Raw genomic sequence first — 14770 nt, 5'->3', positions numbered from 1 at the left:
GTAGTTTCTCGCTGTCAGTGATGCTGCCGGAGTAATAAAGCTTTGTTAATAAGCCCTCTGGTATTAACTGGCATGTCCCATTCTATCCTCAGGATAATCATATATTAATCCAAAGTTGAAAAGTCTGGAATGCTTAGCAATTTATGAAATAAACACTGTTGCAGTAAGTATTTTGGTGTCTTCTTTCCCAGCTGCACCTTGGCCAACAATCAGTGTGAGCCTCGGGGAGCCTTTTCTCTGCAGGTGTAGACGAGGCACGCATGTTGTCAGGAGCTCAGTCCCGAGGCTGCCCAGTTTTATAATAAAGCACAGGGTGCCTTAAAGGAGATGATTATTTGATCAGAGTGCATTTCTTTTTTTTTTGGTCTTTTTTGTTGTTGTTGTTGTTACTGCTATTTCTTGGGCCGCTCCTGCGGCATATGGAGGTTCCCAGGCTAGGGGTCTAATCGGAGCTGTAGCCACTGGCCTACGCCAGAGCCACAGCAACGCGGGATCCGAGCCGCGTCTGCAACCTACACCACAGCTCACGGCAACGCCGGATCGTTAACCTACTGAGCAAGGGCAGGGACCGAACCCGCAACCTCATGGTTCCTAGTCGGATTCGTTAACCACTGCGCCATGATGGGAACTCCCAGAGTGCATTTCTTTACCTCACATTGCTGCAGTGCAGCTTTGTATGTTACAGAGAACCCTGGTTTACAAGAACCCTGGCAAGGAAGCTGTGCTGACAGGATTGTCCCATTTTACAGATAAAGAAATAGAGTCCATTGTCTAAGGTGGCACATGGCAGAGCCTGGTTGTCATACTTCACACAGCCTTCTTTCTGCTGCACTGCACAGAAGCTGAGTTTGTATTATCCTGTGGTCAGGTCCACATTACCTTGTTTGCAATTCTGAAATCTAGAAAGCTCTAAAAAAAATTTAAAAAATGTTTGCAGCAAGCTTATGTTACAGAAAATCCTGACCTGAACTGACTGCAGCTGTGACTCCTCATAGTTTTCTCTGCAGAAATAGTATGTTTGATTATAGAGTCTGTCCCACACCCTGCCAGGGGTATTATCCAAGACACAATATACGTAATTTCTTTTTAAAATTTCCAAAATTCTAAAATCAAAAACATATCCTGTCCCAAGGATAAAATATTGGGGGCTTGAATCCCAACATTGGCTGTCTGATGTTTGCTAAAACTGAGGCCTGGATCTTGATTTAGCTCCATGGCCTGTTATTAATCTCAAGACTTTGTGCTGACCAGCTACCCCCTGCATCTGCTTGTCTTTCTAGTATGTTGGATGATTTCTCTCACGAGTTGGAGAGTACTCAGTCTCGGCTGGATAATGTGATGAAGAAACTTGCAAAAGTATCTCACATGACCAGCGGTATGTATGCCTTTTCAAGCTCCAGCATTCTTACTTAAGTCTAGAAATGCAGTATAGGGGTTCTCTCATGGTGTGCCCGTTCAGATTCCTTTCCTCTGGCGCATTTTGGTCATGCTTTGGGGTCTGGGAATGGAAGACGAGCACACACAGGCCTTGGCCTCTGCCTGAGGCCTTCGCATGGGAAAAGTCTGCAGTCCCCACCATGCAAGGCTGGCATTGTTGGGTGGTTTTTCTCCTTGTGGAGTAACTTTTTTTGCAGTTAGAAAATCCTTCATTTTCTTTTTTTCCTATTTCCTTGCCAAAATAGGGAATTTATTGTAAAGCAGTAATTAAGAATCCAGTTACTGTTTCTCTCAGACTTTTCATTGAAAGAAAAACCCTCCTATTTCAGAATAAGATGGCCATGCAGAACTTGTTTAAACCGTTATTTAAATCTATAGTGAACTATTCCAGCAAATTTGTACCAAGCTGGGGGTGAAGAAGTAGCATTTTTTCTTAGTAAATTAGTTACTATATATAGAAAGATGTGTTCAGTGACTTTTTTTGTTACTACTTCCCTATTTATGAGAAGTAATATATTTTAAGTCAGAGAAAATCCAGGATCCCTTTTTTCTCTTTATTTGGTGGGAGTCGCTGGGTGAAGGGAGGAGCTGAGACATTCTGTGAGGTCCAGTAAGGGTTCTGAACCACAGTGCCGCCCCCCCCCCCCGCCCCCGAGGAGCACCCCTTGCTTCTGGCCACGTCGTCTTCTCTTGATTCCCTCTCCTCAGGTACATGTTACAGAGTCTAATAGTTCATGTATATATGTAATTTTCAGCCTTTAAACGCATAGTTAAGTGTTACATAACACTTCCCTTGGGCTGTTTCTTATATATAAAAAATAGGTTGATGCTGTTAAGGTCATTGTGAGGATTAGATGAAATCGTTATTAATGTACAGTGTTTAACAGTGTCTCTCATGTCCTAGCACATAGTAAATGTTTGAGGGAAAAAAAGAGTGAGGCAGGCAGAAGATGGCCCTGGGGGGCAAAGGACCTGTTAGATATGTGTGTGTGTGTATATATATATATATATATATATATATTTTTTTTTTTTTTTTTTTTTTTTTTTTTTAAGGAGGCTCCAGCCAGACTGGTTTTCTTCTTTCTCTCCTGGGGCAAGTATCTTCATGCTTCTAACAGGCTCTTCTTGCCTGTGGCAGGCACCAGCTAGGTCATCTTCTACACACCTCCAGGGAGATTTGCAGAGTCCTTTTCTGGCTTCCCTCTGTTCTCTCCTCTTCTCCCCTGCCCCTCTTCTTGAGGAAAAAAACAAAACAAAAAACCCTTTACTGAAGTATTATATAACCAGTTTCAACACCAGGACTCTCATTAGTTGCAAAGTCAAGTAGCTACTTCAGCAGCAGTTTTGTTTGGGGAAGAGCAACGGCACAAAGACGCACTGTGTCCTTGTTCCCGGCATTCCCAGTAGGAACAGTTTAGAAAAGGACTCGCATTGTGACGAGCACTTGAGTGAGACCTGCTTATGCTTTCTTCTGTGTTCTCCTGAAAGTAAAGTTTGGGGTGCAAAGGAAGAACTTTAGTTATATTTGTCTAAGAAGAGAGCCAGGAAACAGCATTTATCCTGAAAGCCCTTTCGGTTTGGACAGCTTGCCTGTGTTCATTTGAATCTCTCTTTGCTTCCCAGAGAGAGACTGTTTGAGGCCTCCTGCTTGGCCGTGTTGGCTTCGATTTGACGGCGAGGCAATTTGTATTTGTCTCTGTTCTCCTCAGGACTTTTGGGAAAGCTCACAGCTTTTTAATCAAACTTGTATTTAAAGAAAGCGCATCAAGAAGTTCTCCTGTGGTACAGCAGGTTAAGGATCTGCTGTTGTCACTGCAGCAGTTTGGGTCGCTGCTGTGGCAGGTTCAATCCCTGGCCCAGGACTTTCACATGCCTCAGGAAGGTGTGGCCAAAAAAAAAAAAAAAAAGAAAAAGAAAGTGCCTCAGAACACACTACAGTTTGATTAGGCAGTAATTGACCATAGGCTCCATGGCCCCGCAGGGCTGGAACTTCTGCCCTCCCCACGGCCGGCTGCGTCCCAGGCACATCAGCCAAGACACCATACTTAAACTTTTGAAGGACCCGAGAGACACAGGACTTTCACATGCCTCAGGAAGGTGGTATCTTCATTCTCCTACCCCCAAAAAGTATATTTTTTTGAGCAGATACCAAGGTTTTCTTCCCCTCGCTTTCCAACATGCTGTATCATCTTTTCTCTTAGGGGAGGAGACTGTGTTGGGAGGGGACCCTACCTGTGGCGTCCCCTTTGTTCCTCCTGACTGAGGCAGGTCCTGAGCTGGCCAAAAGCTGGTTAGGACCTTTCCCTTGAGATCACAAAAGCCCTTGTGGTCAGTCCCTGCCTCTTCTGGGGAGAGGTCTGTCAGGATAACAGCTCCCTGAGGTCACCCAGCTCGTGCTTCATAGAAGCAACATACCACTAGAAGGGAACGTGGATTTAAAAGCACATTCCTGGGTTGTACCAGCTTGTGTGGTGGACGTTCTCCTTGAGGAAAACCCCTGTTTAATGCAGCTGCGGAAGAGAAAGTGATGGAGGTGGGAGGAGGGTTGGGTAGAGGCTGATGGGATTGGAAATCGGGGTCTGAGATGGCAGGATGCTCGTCCTGGGCACTCAGGAAGCATTTTACCTTGACTGTACCATCCTTGAAGTTTTTTTTTTTTTTTTGAGGGGAACTTTAGATTATTGTAAACATTTTTAAATAGATGAAAGGATGCTAGGTATTTGAGTTTTCCGGACCGTTGAAGTGATAGTTAAAAAGAGTAATACTATTACATGGAGTAGACCACCTCTGCCTCCCCTCACCCTTTGGAATAGTCCTGTTTGAGAAAAGGAACAGATGGACCTGAGGTCTTTAATCCCAGTTACCAGGTGCGTTTCTGGCATGTCCGTTGTAAAGCAAGCTGAGCCCCTGAGAAGGTACTCGCTTCACTCACTGTTGTTTGGAGCAGTTCTGTGGGTTGATTCTAAGACTTAGTTATTCCTGACATTGAAGTAATTTAAGTGCATGTTGTGTGGACTTCGTATTGCTTCGTGAAAAGCTTTGCAGCCTCTTGCCGTGATTCAGACCTTTTTATAATGTGATTCTCACTAGCTCTGGTCTGCTAAAATAGGCTTTCAGATCAACTTTGGATGAGTTGTATATGTACCTTTATATTCCTGGCAGTTGAGCTACATTGTCACGGGCTCTCTCAGTCTCTTGGTGGAGAGACTGCTTGCTCTTCTTCCATCTGCCCGAGTGAAGGATACAGCCTGACGATGACAGCATCCTGTGCCCCAGGGGGGCCTACAGTGTGTGCAGGGACATTTGTGTTGTGTAGTTCTCACAGCAGCCCTGCGAGTGAGGGGGATGCCATCAGAATTGTGAGCGAGAGCCCATGGGAGCCCTTTTCCTGTCCCTCGGCCATTTAGATGTGTTTCCTGTGCCTGTTCTAAATTGTGAGTGGGGCAGAAAGTTTCAGTAAAGACATTCCACTTTTCATTTACAGATAAGCTGTGTCAGTTATTTTAAGATGGTTACTGGTTTTGTGATTTTTTTTTTTTTTTTCTTTTTATGGTCACACCTGCAGCATATGGAGATTCCTGGGCTAAGGGTCAAATTGGAGCTGCAGCTGCTGACCTGTGCCACAGCTACAGCAATGTAGGATCCAAGCCACATCTGCAACATACACCACAGTTTGTGGCCACACTGGATCATTAATTCACTGAGCAAGGCCAGGGATGGAAGCCGCAGTCTCCCGGACACTATGTCCGGTTCTGAGCCTGCAGAGCCACAACAGGAACTCCGTGTGATTTCTCCTGCCCAGGGGTGGTGAATTCATCATGCCTGCGACCAGCAGTAGCTTTCATCTCCTTTCCATCTTCCCATTGTGCTCGTTGAGAAAAGAACATGATTATTATTGAATTAAATGATTTGACTTTGGTGGAGATTAAAGCAGACAAGCTTTGACCCTAAACACGGGCACTTTTTCCAGGAATGTGGTAACCACCAGCAGAAAGCTGCAGTCTCAGATCTTAGAGACTTGACACAGCAGGTGCTTGTTACAAGGCTGGCTTTCAGGAGACAGGCAGGGTTATGAAGGCATGTGTGTGCAGGCCACACGTGCCCCCAAACAAGCTCAGGGCCTTTCTGCCCCATCATTTGTCCGTTCTGCCCCCTTTCAGTATCCAGGTGTTGCCTTAAGTTTCCTGGACCTATATCTTGGGGGATGAGGGATTTGGGGAGAGCTAATCCTTGGGTTCTGCCTTCTAGATCGGCGCCAGTGGTGTGCCATCGCCGTCCTCTTCGTGATCCTGCTGGTCGTGCTGATCCTCTTTTTAGTCCTGTGACGGCAGGGCTCCGCTGCTGCTTCCTGCCACACATGAACACGGGGGAGAGGGAGAAATCGCGCACGGCGTGCCCGCTCCTTGCCTCCTGCTCCTGGAAACACAGCCTGCGCTGACTTTTCTCTCTGTGACCCTGCCATTGAGACAGCTCCTCCATCCCGGCACGGGGCTGGCCGGTGAGAAGAGGAAGTTGACCACTGCACACTCCTGGCGCCACCGGCCCTGTTCCAAGGACAGCTGGCCCCAGCTTTGCCTCCCCGGACCTCGATCCCCCTGGAGGGCCTTCTGGGAATCCAGAAAAATTCACAGACTTGGCTCCTGTTGGCTGTTGCTCATTCCATCCGTCTTTGGCAGCTCTTTTCTCCTGCTCAGACCCATCCACTCCCACCAGCCGGCACACGCTGTCCCATCCAAAAGCGCCCCGTCGGGGGTGTGGGCACCTGTGTATGTTTCAAGTTCTGTCACAGCAGCATCCCTTGGCCTCTGAGAGCTGGTGGTTGGTGGGGACAGAAGATGCAGTGATGGGGTTTTCAGGGACAAGTGCTGGGGTGAAAGTGCTCTTCCAGGTGTACTTCTTGTGGTAAGATAACCAGTGGGAAGGAATGGGAAGCACTGGGCTGCGGGGGGGCTGGCAACCTTGTGGCTTGAATTAAAAGGAGGACAGGACAGCTTTGGAGGGTGGGCGAGGTTGCTGGGGTCAGGCCCTTGCCAGATTCATGCTGCTGTCCTGCAGCCTCCTCTCCAGAAGTGCAGCTTACCTTTTGAGGGTGACCCTTAAATGAGCAGCCCAGCGGCTCCTGTGGGTAGACTGAGATCGCGAGGAGGTGTCATTTGCGGTTACTTTATTCCTGTGGCCCTGTGCCTGGGGACTGAGGCTGTGGGCAGTCCTTTTAAACTATAATGTCAAAAAAGGCTAATTCTGGACCATATTTTTCTTAGCCTGTGAGTAATTCCAAGGATGAGTAGGTGAACTTGGTTCCATTTTCCCTAAGATGACAACTCGATTTTATCTTCCATTTAAATAGCTGAGCCCATCCAAATTTAAATGACAGATGCTTTAATTGGGTTTTAGTAACTGAAACTGCTGAGACACTATACACTTCAAGCTTCTGATGACTTTAAAAATGCCTCCAGTGTACACATGTATATGGGATATTTTTCTAACCTCCCTGATGAAAACCCAATATTGAAGTAGCAGCTGAACACAGAGCCAGCGCTTGGCAGGTGGGGGAGGCTGCCCGCCTCCTCACCGTCGGCTTTTGCGCTTGGAAAGCACAGCAACATCTGGGTGGAGTTCTCGCTTTGACTTTCATCTCCTCCTGTGGAGCCCATTCCTCAGCACGCTAACTTTTTTCTTGTTTTGTTTGTATCTTGTTTTTTGTTTGTTTGTTAGTGTTGGGCTTTTGTCCATGCCCCTTTTTTTGTGATTTGCAATGATGTACTTGCCCAGCTAACCTTTGAATTGCACTTTTTAATAAATATTTGTAACAGTTTTTTAAAGAAAAGTGTTTTCTGGTGTTTAGGATCATGATAGGTAAGGAAAATCTGCCTATTGATGAAAGCTAAGAGGATTATAGGTGACTGACGTCCGTGTTTACACTCAACTCGATTTGATATAGGAGTTATTTTTTGTTCAGATTGGGGGAAAAGTGATTATGATGAAGGGCTTCAGATGATTTATTTTACAGAGGCTTGAGACTTGTTAAAAAGTCTTCTGCAAACTGAGGACAGGGCTGAGCCTTAATCTGCACTGAAAGATACATGTCCTTGTTAACCATCCACGTGGACTTTGTCGCAGGACTGTGACCTCCACTTCCCACGTTACACCGAGTGGCTGGTGGCTGGAGGAATCACAGGGTGGCCCTATCGAAAGGCCGTGCTCTTCTCCTGGTGGCAGCAGATTTACTCTGCCCTCACAGCTGTCATGAACACGCTGGTCATTAGTGAGTATGATTCTCCCTGGATGTTGGGGACCAAGTTTTGTGACACTGAGGTTTTAATTACTAAATGGGGATATTAGAGTTGCCATGCTCGCTGATTTAAGGTGTTTGATAAACGGTGGCTACTATAGACAGAGCTGAAGAGGGAACTATGTAGAAAGAAAGTTTACTTAAAATTCGGGCACTGGGGCCTTCTGCCTGGAGGCCCCCGCTCTTTCCCAGCTCTAACTTCTGGCCCAGCTGACCCGATCCTGGGTCTGACCCAGTTGTATGCAGATCGGTGTTGATTTGAAGGTTCCCCATTCAGACTCCAGACTGTGGCAGAGAGAGCATGCCAAGGGCTTAGGTTTATTTTTAAGGACAAGCGTTTCCTCGTCCTTGATCCTAATGCTGTGGGTCCCCTGCAGGTGGTCCCCTGACCCTGGTGATGGAAGGGCGGGAGGTGTGGACGCTTGCAACAACCCCTACGCAGCTCAGGGGCATTTCCTGTAGCCGTGGGGCTTTTTCCCCCTTCAGCTTCTGTACCTCGTCCCGTACTCATCATTGCTGAAAACCTGGCAGGATGGGGTGGACAGCAGAAAGAGCTCGATTTCTGTGTATCGGATTAACATTTTACTAATCAGCTGATTTGGAGGTAAAATGGGGAAGTGAACCGTTAAGAGAATTTGCCAGAGTGGGAATCCAGCTGGAAAACCAAAATACCTAGAGTTTAGTCTTGATTTTTGATCCTGTCTTTGTGTGAACTGTGAAAAATCACAATGCGCTCTGTATGCCGCTACCGTGTGGCAATTAGAAGTTGCAGCGTGTGTGCTACATGAGGATCCGTGCGCCAGAGCTGGGAGAGAAACTTGGTAACGTGCCTGTTATTCTCTGCTTTTAGCCAGAGTTAAACAGACTGATGGGTCTGGGAGCCAACAACTTGGCAACTTCCACTCCTCACCTCGTGAGATTAAGGGCTGTGAAGAGAAATGTAGTCTTGACTCCAGCAGAAATCTGTCTCTGTGAAGTGTTTTACCTTCTGTAAGTGAAGGTGGCGGAGCCAAGATTTTTCTTTTGGTAATTCCCCTGTCAAGTGAGACCATGACTGCCTTTCTAGAGCATTCATAGCATTTGAGGATCTAAAACCAACCGATAAACGCGCGTTGCTTTTCCACTCTGGGATTTGGACCATTTGGTGTTACCTTGTTCCACAGGACAAATTTGTAAACAAAATTCGGACTGTGTGGAAGGCTCAAGTTCCAAAATCTGGAACGTGCTGCTGTCAGGGCTCCCTCTTTGTCTTCCTCTCCCTAGCATTTGTTCCTCTCCAGGTTTTCAAAGAATAGTTTGTTTTTAAAGAATGTTCTTTGTCCATCAAGAGCAGAGAGAAGGTGAAACTAGTGAGTCCTCAGCTCCGCAGGCAGACCACGGGTTCCCTGACACAGTCAGGGCACAAGGACAGTGCCTGGGGGAGGGCCCTGCGGGGCCCTGAAGCACTCGGCCTCCTCCCCTCGGGCCTCTGTTCTGCCCAGGGCAGCTCAGCCTCTGCTGGCCTGACAGGCGCAGCTAGACTTTGTGTCCTGTGCCGTAGCCCAGCCCCAGCTCCCAGCCTTCCCTGTATAGCTTGTGCTGAAAACTGGGAGCTCCTGTTCTTGCCAGGCCTGCACTGGTCTGTTATTTGCAGACGTGGGGCTGTGCCACCGGGTGTGTGATGACGCTCACAGGGACACTCCTGTGTGCTGTCGAGTCCCGGAACTCGAAAGGTCTGAGTAGGAGAACGGGGAGGACGGCCCTTCAGACCAGAGCAGACGGCCAGGGCAGTGCCGTGAGCGTACCCCTGGGCTATTAGCGTCTCGCAGTGGACTCAGAAGGACTGGGGGTCACTTAGCTCAGCCCTCTCGTCTTAAGAGATGAAACTCAGCAGACATGGGAGTCACGGGGTGTGTTGTAGTCTAGACTTGGCCCCCTGGAGCTCTGACCTCAGAGACCTAACAGAGGCTGGCAGTGACTGCGTTTGGATAAGCAGCGAAGCTCTGACAGTTACAGTGGCGCTCTGGTCTCGTTGCTGCACTTTGTGTGCATTTGGGAGTTCTCTTTGTTAAGTGATAATGAGTCTCGTTACTAGTATAGAAACACTTGGTTTCCCTCTGACTTAAGCTGACAGGTCGGTGCTGTCTTCCTTCAGAGGGGACCTTTGTCCTAGAAAGCCCTTCCCCGGGGCTGTGTGGGTGGCACTGTGCTTACACAGTGATGGTCCGTCACCTGCCCTACTGCTTGGGTCTCACGGAATTTCATGTGCTGCAGCTGCAGCCAGACCCTGGTGAGAAAGTGTTTTACCATTTTTTAAAAAGTTAGGCGTTACCAAACCCAGAAGCCACTTGATTATCTGGGGGAGTGTTAGAAACAAGCCCATAGGTTTGCTGTCCACTGACAGCTCTCGGGCCTGTTCCCCAGCAGTGCCCAGTGCTCCACTCCAGCCCAGCTTTCCGGCAGCCCTGGGGTGGGACCAGGTTCAGGGTGTTCTTTCCTATTCTACAGATAGTAGTGGGGCCGAGACCCTGCTACTGAATGGGGATTTCGACCCTGCAGATAATACGGTCTGTTTTAGGACAGGCGGCCATCCTAATCCTCAGGAAAATAGCACGTCTGTGCAGCGTGAGGAGAGGCCAGGCAGGTGTCCCACTAAGTTATTGGACCTGCTCTTAAGCACCATGCAACGAGGTGCCAACTGACCCAGGCTGGGAGAAGGCCCAGGGGGAGGGGTGGCCTGGAAGCCAGGAAGGGGCCAAAGAAAGCAAGCTGTAAGTGAGGATGGATTCAGTTTTCAGAAGTGGAAATATTCCTTCACTGGCTGATTTATAATCAGGAATGAGTGTAATTAAAAAATGGGAAATACCTGGCAATACTCTGCAGGACTAGGCCATTGTATTTTTCTTCCAAGGATAAATAACCTTCCTGCATTTCATTTTTAATTAACCAGAAGGTACAAACTAAAGTGAGATTGGGGAGTAGAAACGCAAACGCCATGGTGATTTCCAGATGGTGCTTTGTCCTCTCCCACCATGAGAACAGCGCCGGAGCCCTGGTGCCAGCAGTTTACAGCCTCTCCATAGGTGGACAGGTCTTGCTTCCTCTACACAGCAGGTCTCCAAGAGAGTGGGGCCAGCGGCCGCAGCATCGCCTGGGAACTTGCTAGAAATGCAGATTCTCAGGCCCCACCCCAGACCTGCCATCTCGCAGCCCGGGGCAGGGCCAGTGGGCTGTTTAACACGCCCTTGGGGATCCTCATGCCCACTCAGGTGTGAGAACCATTCCTCCTGCGTTGTGTGATTGAGGCTACAGTAAACCACCCCATAAATTAAAACATCTTCATGGCCTTGATTGTAATCCTGTCGTTAAACAAAATTTGATGACACTCTAAACTTGAAAACTTTAAAAACAATTACTTGCGTTTAAAAAAGCCTCAACTCGCCGTCCTTAAAAGTGATATTTTTACACCCTGAAGTCTGTTAGTAATGTTTCCTACTTCTGCTCTTGAAATCATGTTACAGCTGTATAAAGAATACTGTTCAGTATTAAAACAGATATGAAGAGACCATGAACTTTGTCCTGGTTTTTGATTTGGTATAAAAGGAACTAAAAACACAAAGACCAACCAAAACACAGCTCCCCGCTAATAAACATGGATGTGTGCATATGCCCGGGGGGCGGGCGGAGCTTACGCCTGGTGGAAGATCTGCATTCTAAATTGTTTCCTCGGGCTGAGCAAGTTCTGTGGACTCTTAAACCCCAGGACAGCCCTGCTGGGCATTCACAGTGTCATACAGCACAGCTGCCGTTGGGACAAGGAACCTGGGGGAGCACAGCCAAGAACGCAAAGGAATTGAGTCCCTTATTCCCACCTCACCATGAAGCATTGGCAGATGAGAATACTGCCTATCCGGACCGGTGGTCGAAAGAGCCTGCCTTCAACTCTGTAGGACAAGGTGACCAGGCTACGTAAGGTCCTTAAGGGCAGGAGCTAGGTCATTCCATTGGCCATCATCATCCTCATATTAATCACGCACCTCCTGTGTGCCAGGCACTGTTGTTAAGAACAGTGTGTTAACACATGTAGGACTGCAAACGGCTCTGCAAAACAGGGACACTTCCTCATTTCATAGCGTCTCAAGCCTATGCGTGAGGCAGCATCTCCCCAAGGTCCATCCACAGCTGGGGAGAGGGGAGCCGCCCACTGTGCCCGCGGGGCCTCACACAGAAGTCAGCCCAGCGGCGCTTCTGAGCTCTCAGCTTGATGTCCCCCTGACCTCAGAGCTAGGAGGGACAGAGGCAAATCTGTACTTTGAGAGTTACAGTCAATACTTGAGGAGGAGGACATGGTTCCAGGCATCTCCTGATAAAAGCACATCTCCCCATAGCCCCGGGGTGGGGGGGGAACAGCGGGAACCCTGTGGCATGGCCAGGGGGAGAAGCACATCCCCAAGGCTGGTGGTTCCCATTCTCCCAGCGCCTTGACTCCACCTGCAGCTCTGCTGTGCAGCAAGAGTGCTGTCCTTCCAGAGGTCCCACTGGCCGCAAGTCGTACGTAAAACACATTGGACATGTTAAAAGGCAAGGGCCGAACCAAAAAGGGGACGCACAGAAAGGAGGGCCCCGTGCACCCTGCCACCACGTTTCCACTTCCAAGAGGGCACATTCCAGATCAGTGCGCCCCCATGCTTGGAACATCCAGGCTGTCAGTTGTCTGGGGACAGGGCCCCACCTCTGCTGACAGCCAGGCGCAGGGTGGCCCCGTCTCGGGCAGGAGAGGCAGAGCTCAATCAAGTGTTCCCACCAGTACCTCCCAGGGAATGAGGGGCTCCAGAAGCCACCCTGGACCTGGACGTGTACTTCCCAAGCCAGCTTCTCTGACCTCTGCAATGCTTCCTCCCTCCCGCTCTCTGCCCACCATTAAATACTAGTCCATTCATGAAATTCACAGTAAGATCGGCTGGCCTTTGGGACGGGGTCACCACCTCTGCCAGGAGCAAATTTCTCCAACTTTCTATCTCATCAGTAGCTAATAAAGCTAATATTCGGCCAATACTTGATGTGAATCTGATGTGCCAGCAGGTCTTTGACCAAAGCCTTAGGGAACATGTTGGAAGTAAAACTGTTTTTATTCTCACATCCCTATGAGGGAAATACTGTGGAGGCCCATGTTATACCTGAAAACGGAGGCATGGAACCATCAGGAAATTTGCCCAAGGTAACAATTAGGAAGTGGTAGCTTCAGAATGGGAACCCAGGTCCGACTGGACCATTATGCAGCCTCTTGAAAAGCCGCCATCCAGGGGTCAGGGGTGGCATACACCATCCCTGGTTAGATTAAAGGGCATCTTTCTAACCAGAAAAATTGGTAAAGCTGAGGAGAGGAACAGACATCAAATAAGTTGTGGCAGCACAAGTTGACAGTGGACTAAAGCCTTGAACTAGAAGTGCCAGAGATAAAGGTGGACACCAACTATCTGGGGCTTGACTGTCACTCAACCCTGCAAGCCTGCTGTAGAGGTCCAGAAATCTGGTCACGGACCTCAGGCAGGTCAGCCTTGCTGATAAAATGTTCTGGAGCTTTTGTTTATTTGGCTGGAAATGTGCAAAAAATAAATGAGCCAAACTCATTATATAAACTCAGAAAAGCCTGGAGACAGTCAGGCGCGCAGCATGAGAGAGCTGTGGCATCTGAAGGCCGCTGTGAGCGCCCATGGCTGCCAGCATTCCTTATTCCTGAGATAACACTGCGCCACATGGAGGCCAGTGGGCCTGGGGCTGGCTCTTCTGGGAAGGCTTTCTGCTCCCCAGGTGCGGTGGGGCTTCCTGCCTGGGGCTCCCACTGTAGCTCTTGGCACACTGGCTCCTCTCTTTGCCCAGCTGTAGCTGCTCCCACCCTGGGGATATGGGCATCCCAAGGGCAGGGAGGCCTCTCCGCGTGCCCAGCTTCTGGCCAGACCCCCTTCAGGGCGACTTCACACTGTGAGTGGGGCCGAGTCCAGATTGCAGAAGGACAAGACAAAGGCAGGCCCAGCAGGCAGCCAGGCATCCACGTGAGAGCCCGGATACCCTCCAGGCCTGCAGGGCAGCTGTTAAGGCCTGGCTCCACAGGCAGAGTGTCAGAGCCAATCCCAGCAGCCCTTTCCTCAAGGGCCCAACACTCCGACCTGGCCAAACCCACAGCCTGAGACCGCGCAGAGCTGCCTGCCAAGGAAGGCTGTTGCCATTTCTGAGCAGGTGCTCTGGTGCCGTAGCATAAAGGAAAACTTCAGAGAGGGTGATGGAGAGGGAGGGAAGGAAGGGGATCAGGTGACAGCCCTGACTCTTCAATAGCCTCCGAGCTGGCCTGGGTATTTGGGGTGAGAAATGAGTTGGGCAGATGGGCTGGGAAGTCCAGCTGTCAGGAAGTGCAGCTGCCAGGTAAGTTTGGTGGAGGATAAACAAGCAATTGTATGGGAAAAGAACCACAAAAGAGCCCTTGGTACCAGCTTCTACAGGAGCCAAGGAAAGGGGGCCTAGTCAGCATGCAGGTGGCGGGGAATGGATGCCAGGGCAGGCACCTCTGATACTTTTGAAGGCTGCCAGGGGTCCATGGGTGGGCAAAGGGAAGGTTGCTCCAACAAAGGCACACACATGAGCTAAATGACTGGGTGGATAAGTGAATGCATTGAGTTGGGAGCTGGAGAAACTGGGGAACCAAAAACTGAAGCTCCTGCCAAAAAATACCCACCTGGGGATCCTACTGCCAGGGGCCAACTTGGAGGACCATCCAGTCACTGCTCTCCACCCCAGGGCTTGGGCCTCCTCTCAGTGACAGGGATGTATAAGCAAAAATGCCTCTCCCCCCACCCCCCACCAGGGCCAGCACAATCACACCAGCCCCAGGCTAGGTCTTAGCATCTCCCACTGGCCAGTCCTGGGCCCTAAGGGCACAATGTCCCCCCTTAGTCCCAGGGCCTGTTCTATGTTGCCTTCAGAGCAAGGCCAGAAGGACATTTAAAATTATGGCTCAGGCGACACACACACACACACACACACACACACACATCTGAAAGAAGCATT

General features: G+C 49.3%; 1 protein-coding gene across 2 annotated transcripts in view; it reads left to right on the top strand.

The window, feature by feature from the left end:
* Positions 1 to 7264, top strand: part of STX6 (syntaxin 6) — a 46895-nt gene extending 39631 nt beyond the window's left edge. Inside the window, exons 7-8 of one of the 2 annotated variants that reach the window (NM_001243720.1) lie at positions 1281 to 1375; positions 5686 to 7264. In NM_001243720.1, the coding sequence (NP_001230649.1) occupies positions 1281 to 1375; positions 5686 to 5762 (172 nt within the window). In that variant the 3' untranslated portion in view covers positions 5763 to 7264. The other variant, XM_021102005.1, reaches the window with a different exon arrangement.

This window comes from Sus scrofa, chromosome 9 (assembly GCF_000003025.6).
Source record: "Sus scrofa isolate TJ Tabasco breed Duroc chromosome 9, Sscrofa11.1, whole genome shotgun sequence".
Classification (NCBI taxonomy): Eukaryota; Metazoa; Chordata; class Mammalia; order Artiodactyla; family Suidae; genus Sus; species Sus scrofa.
Note: the sequence above shows the minus strand (reverse complement) of the source record. Positions and strands in the feature narration are given on the sequence as shown.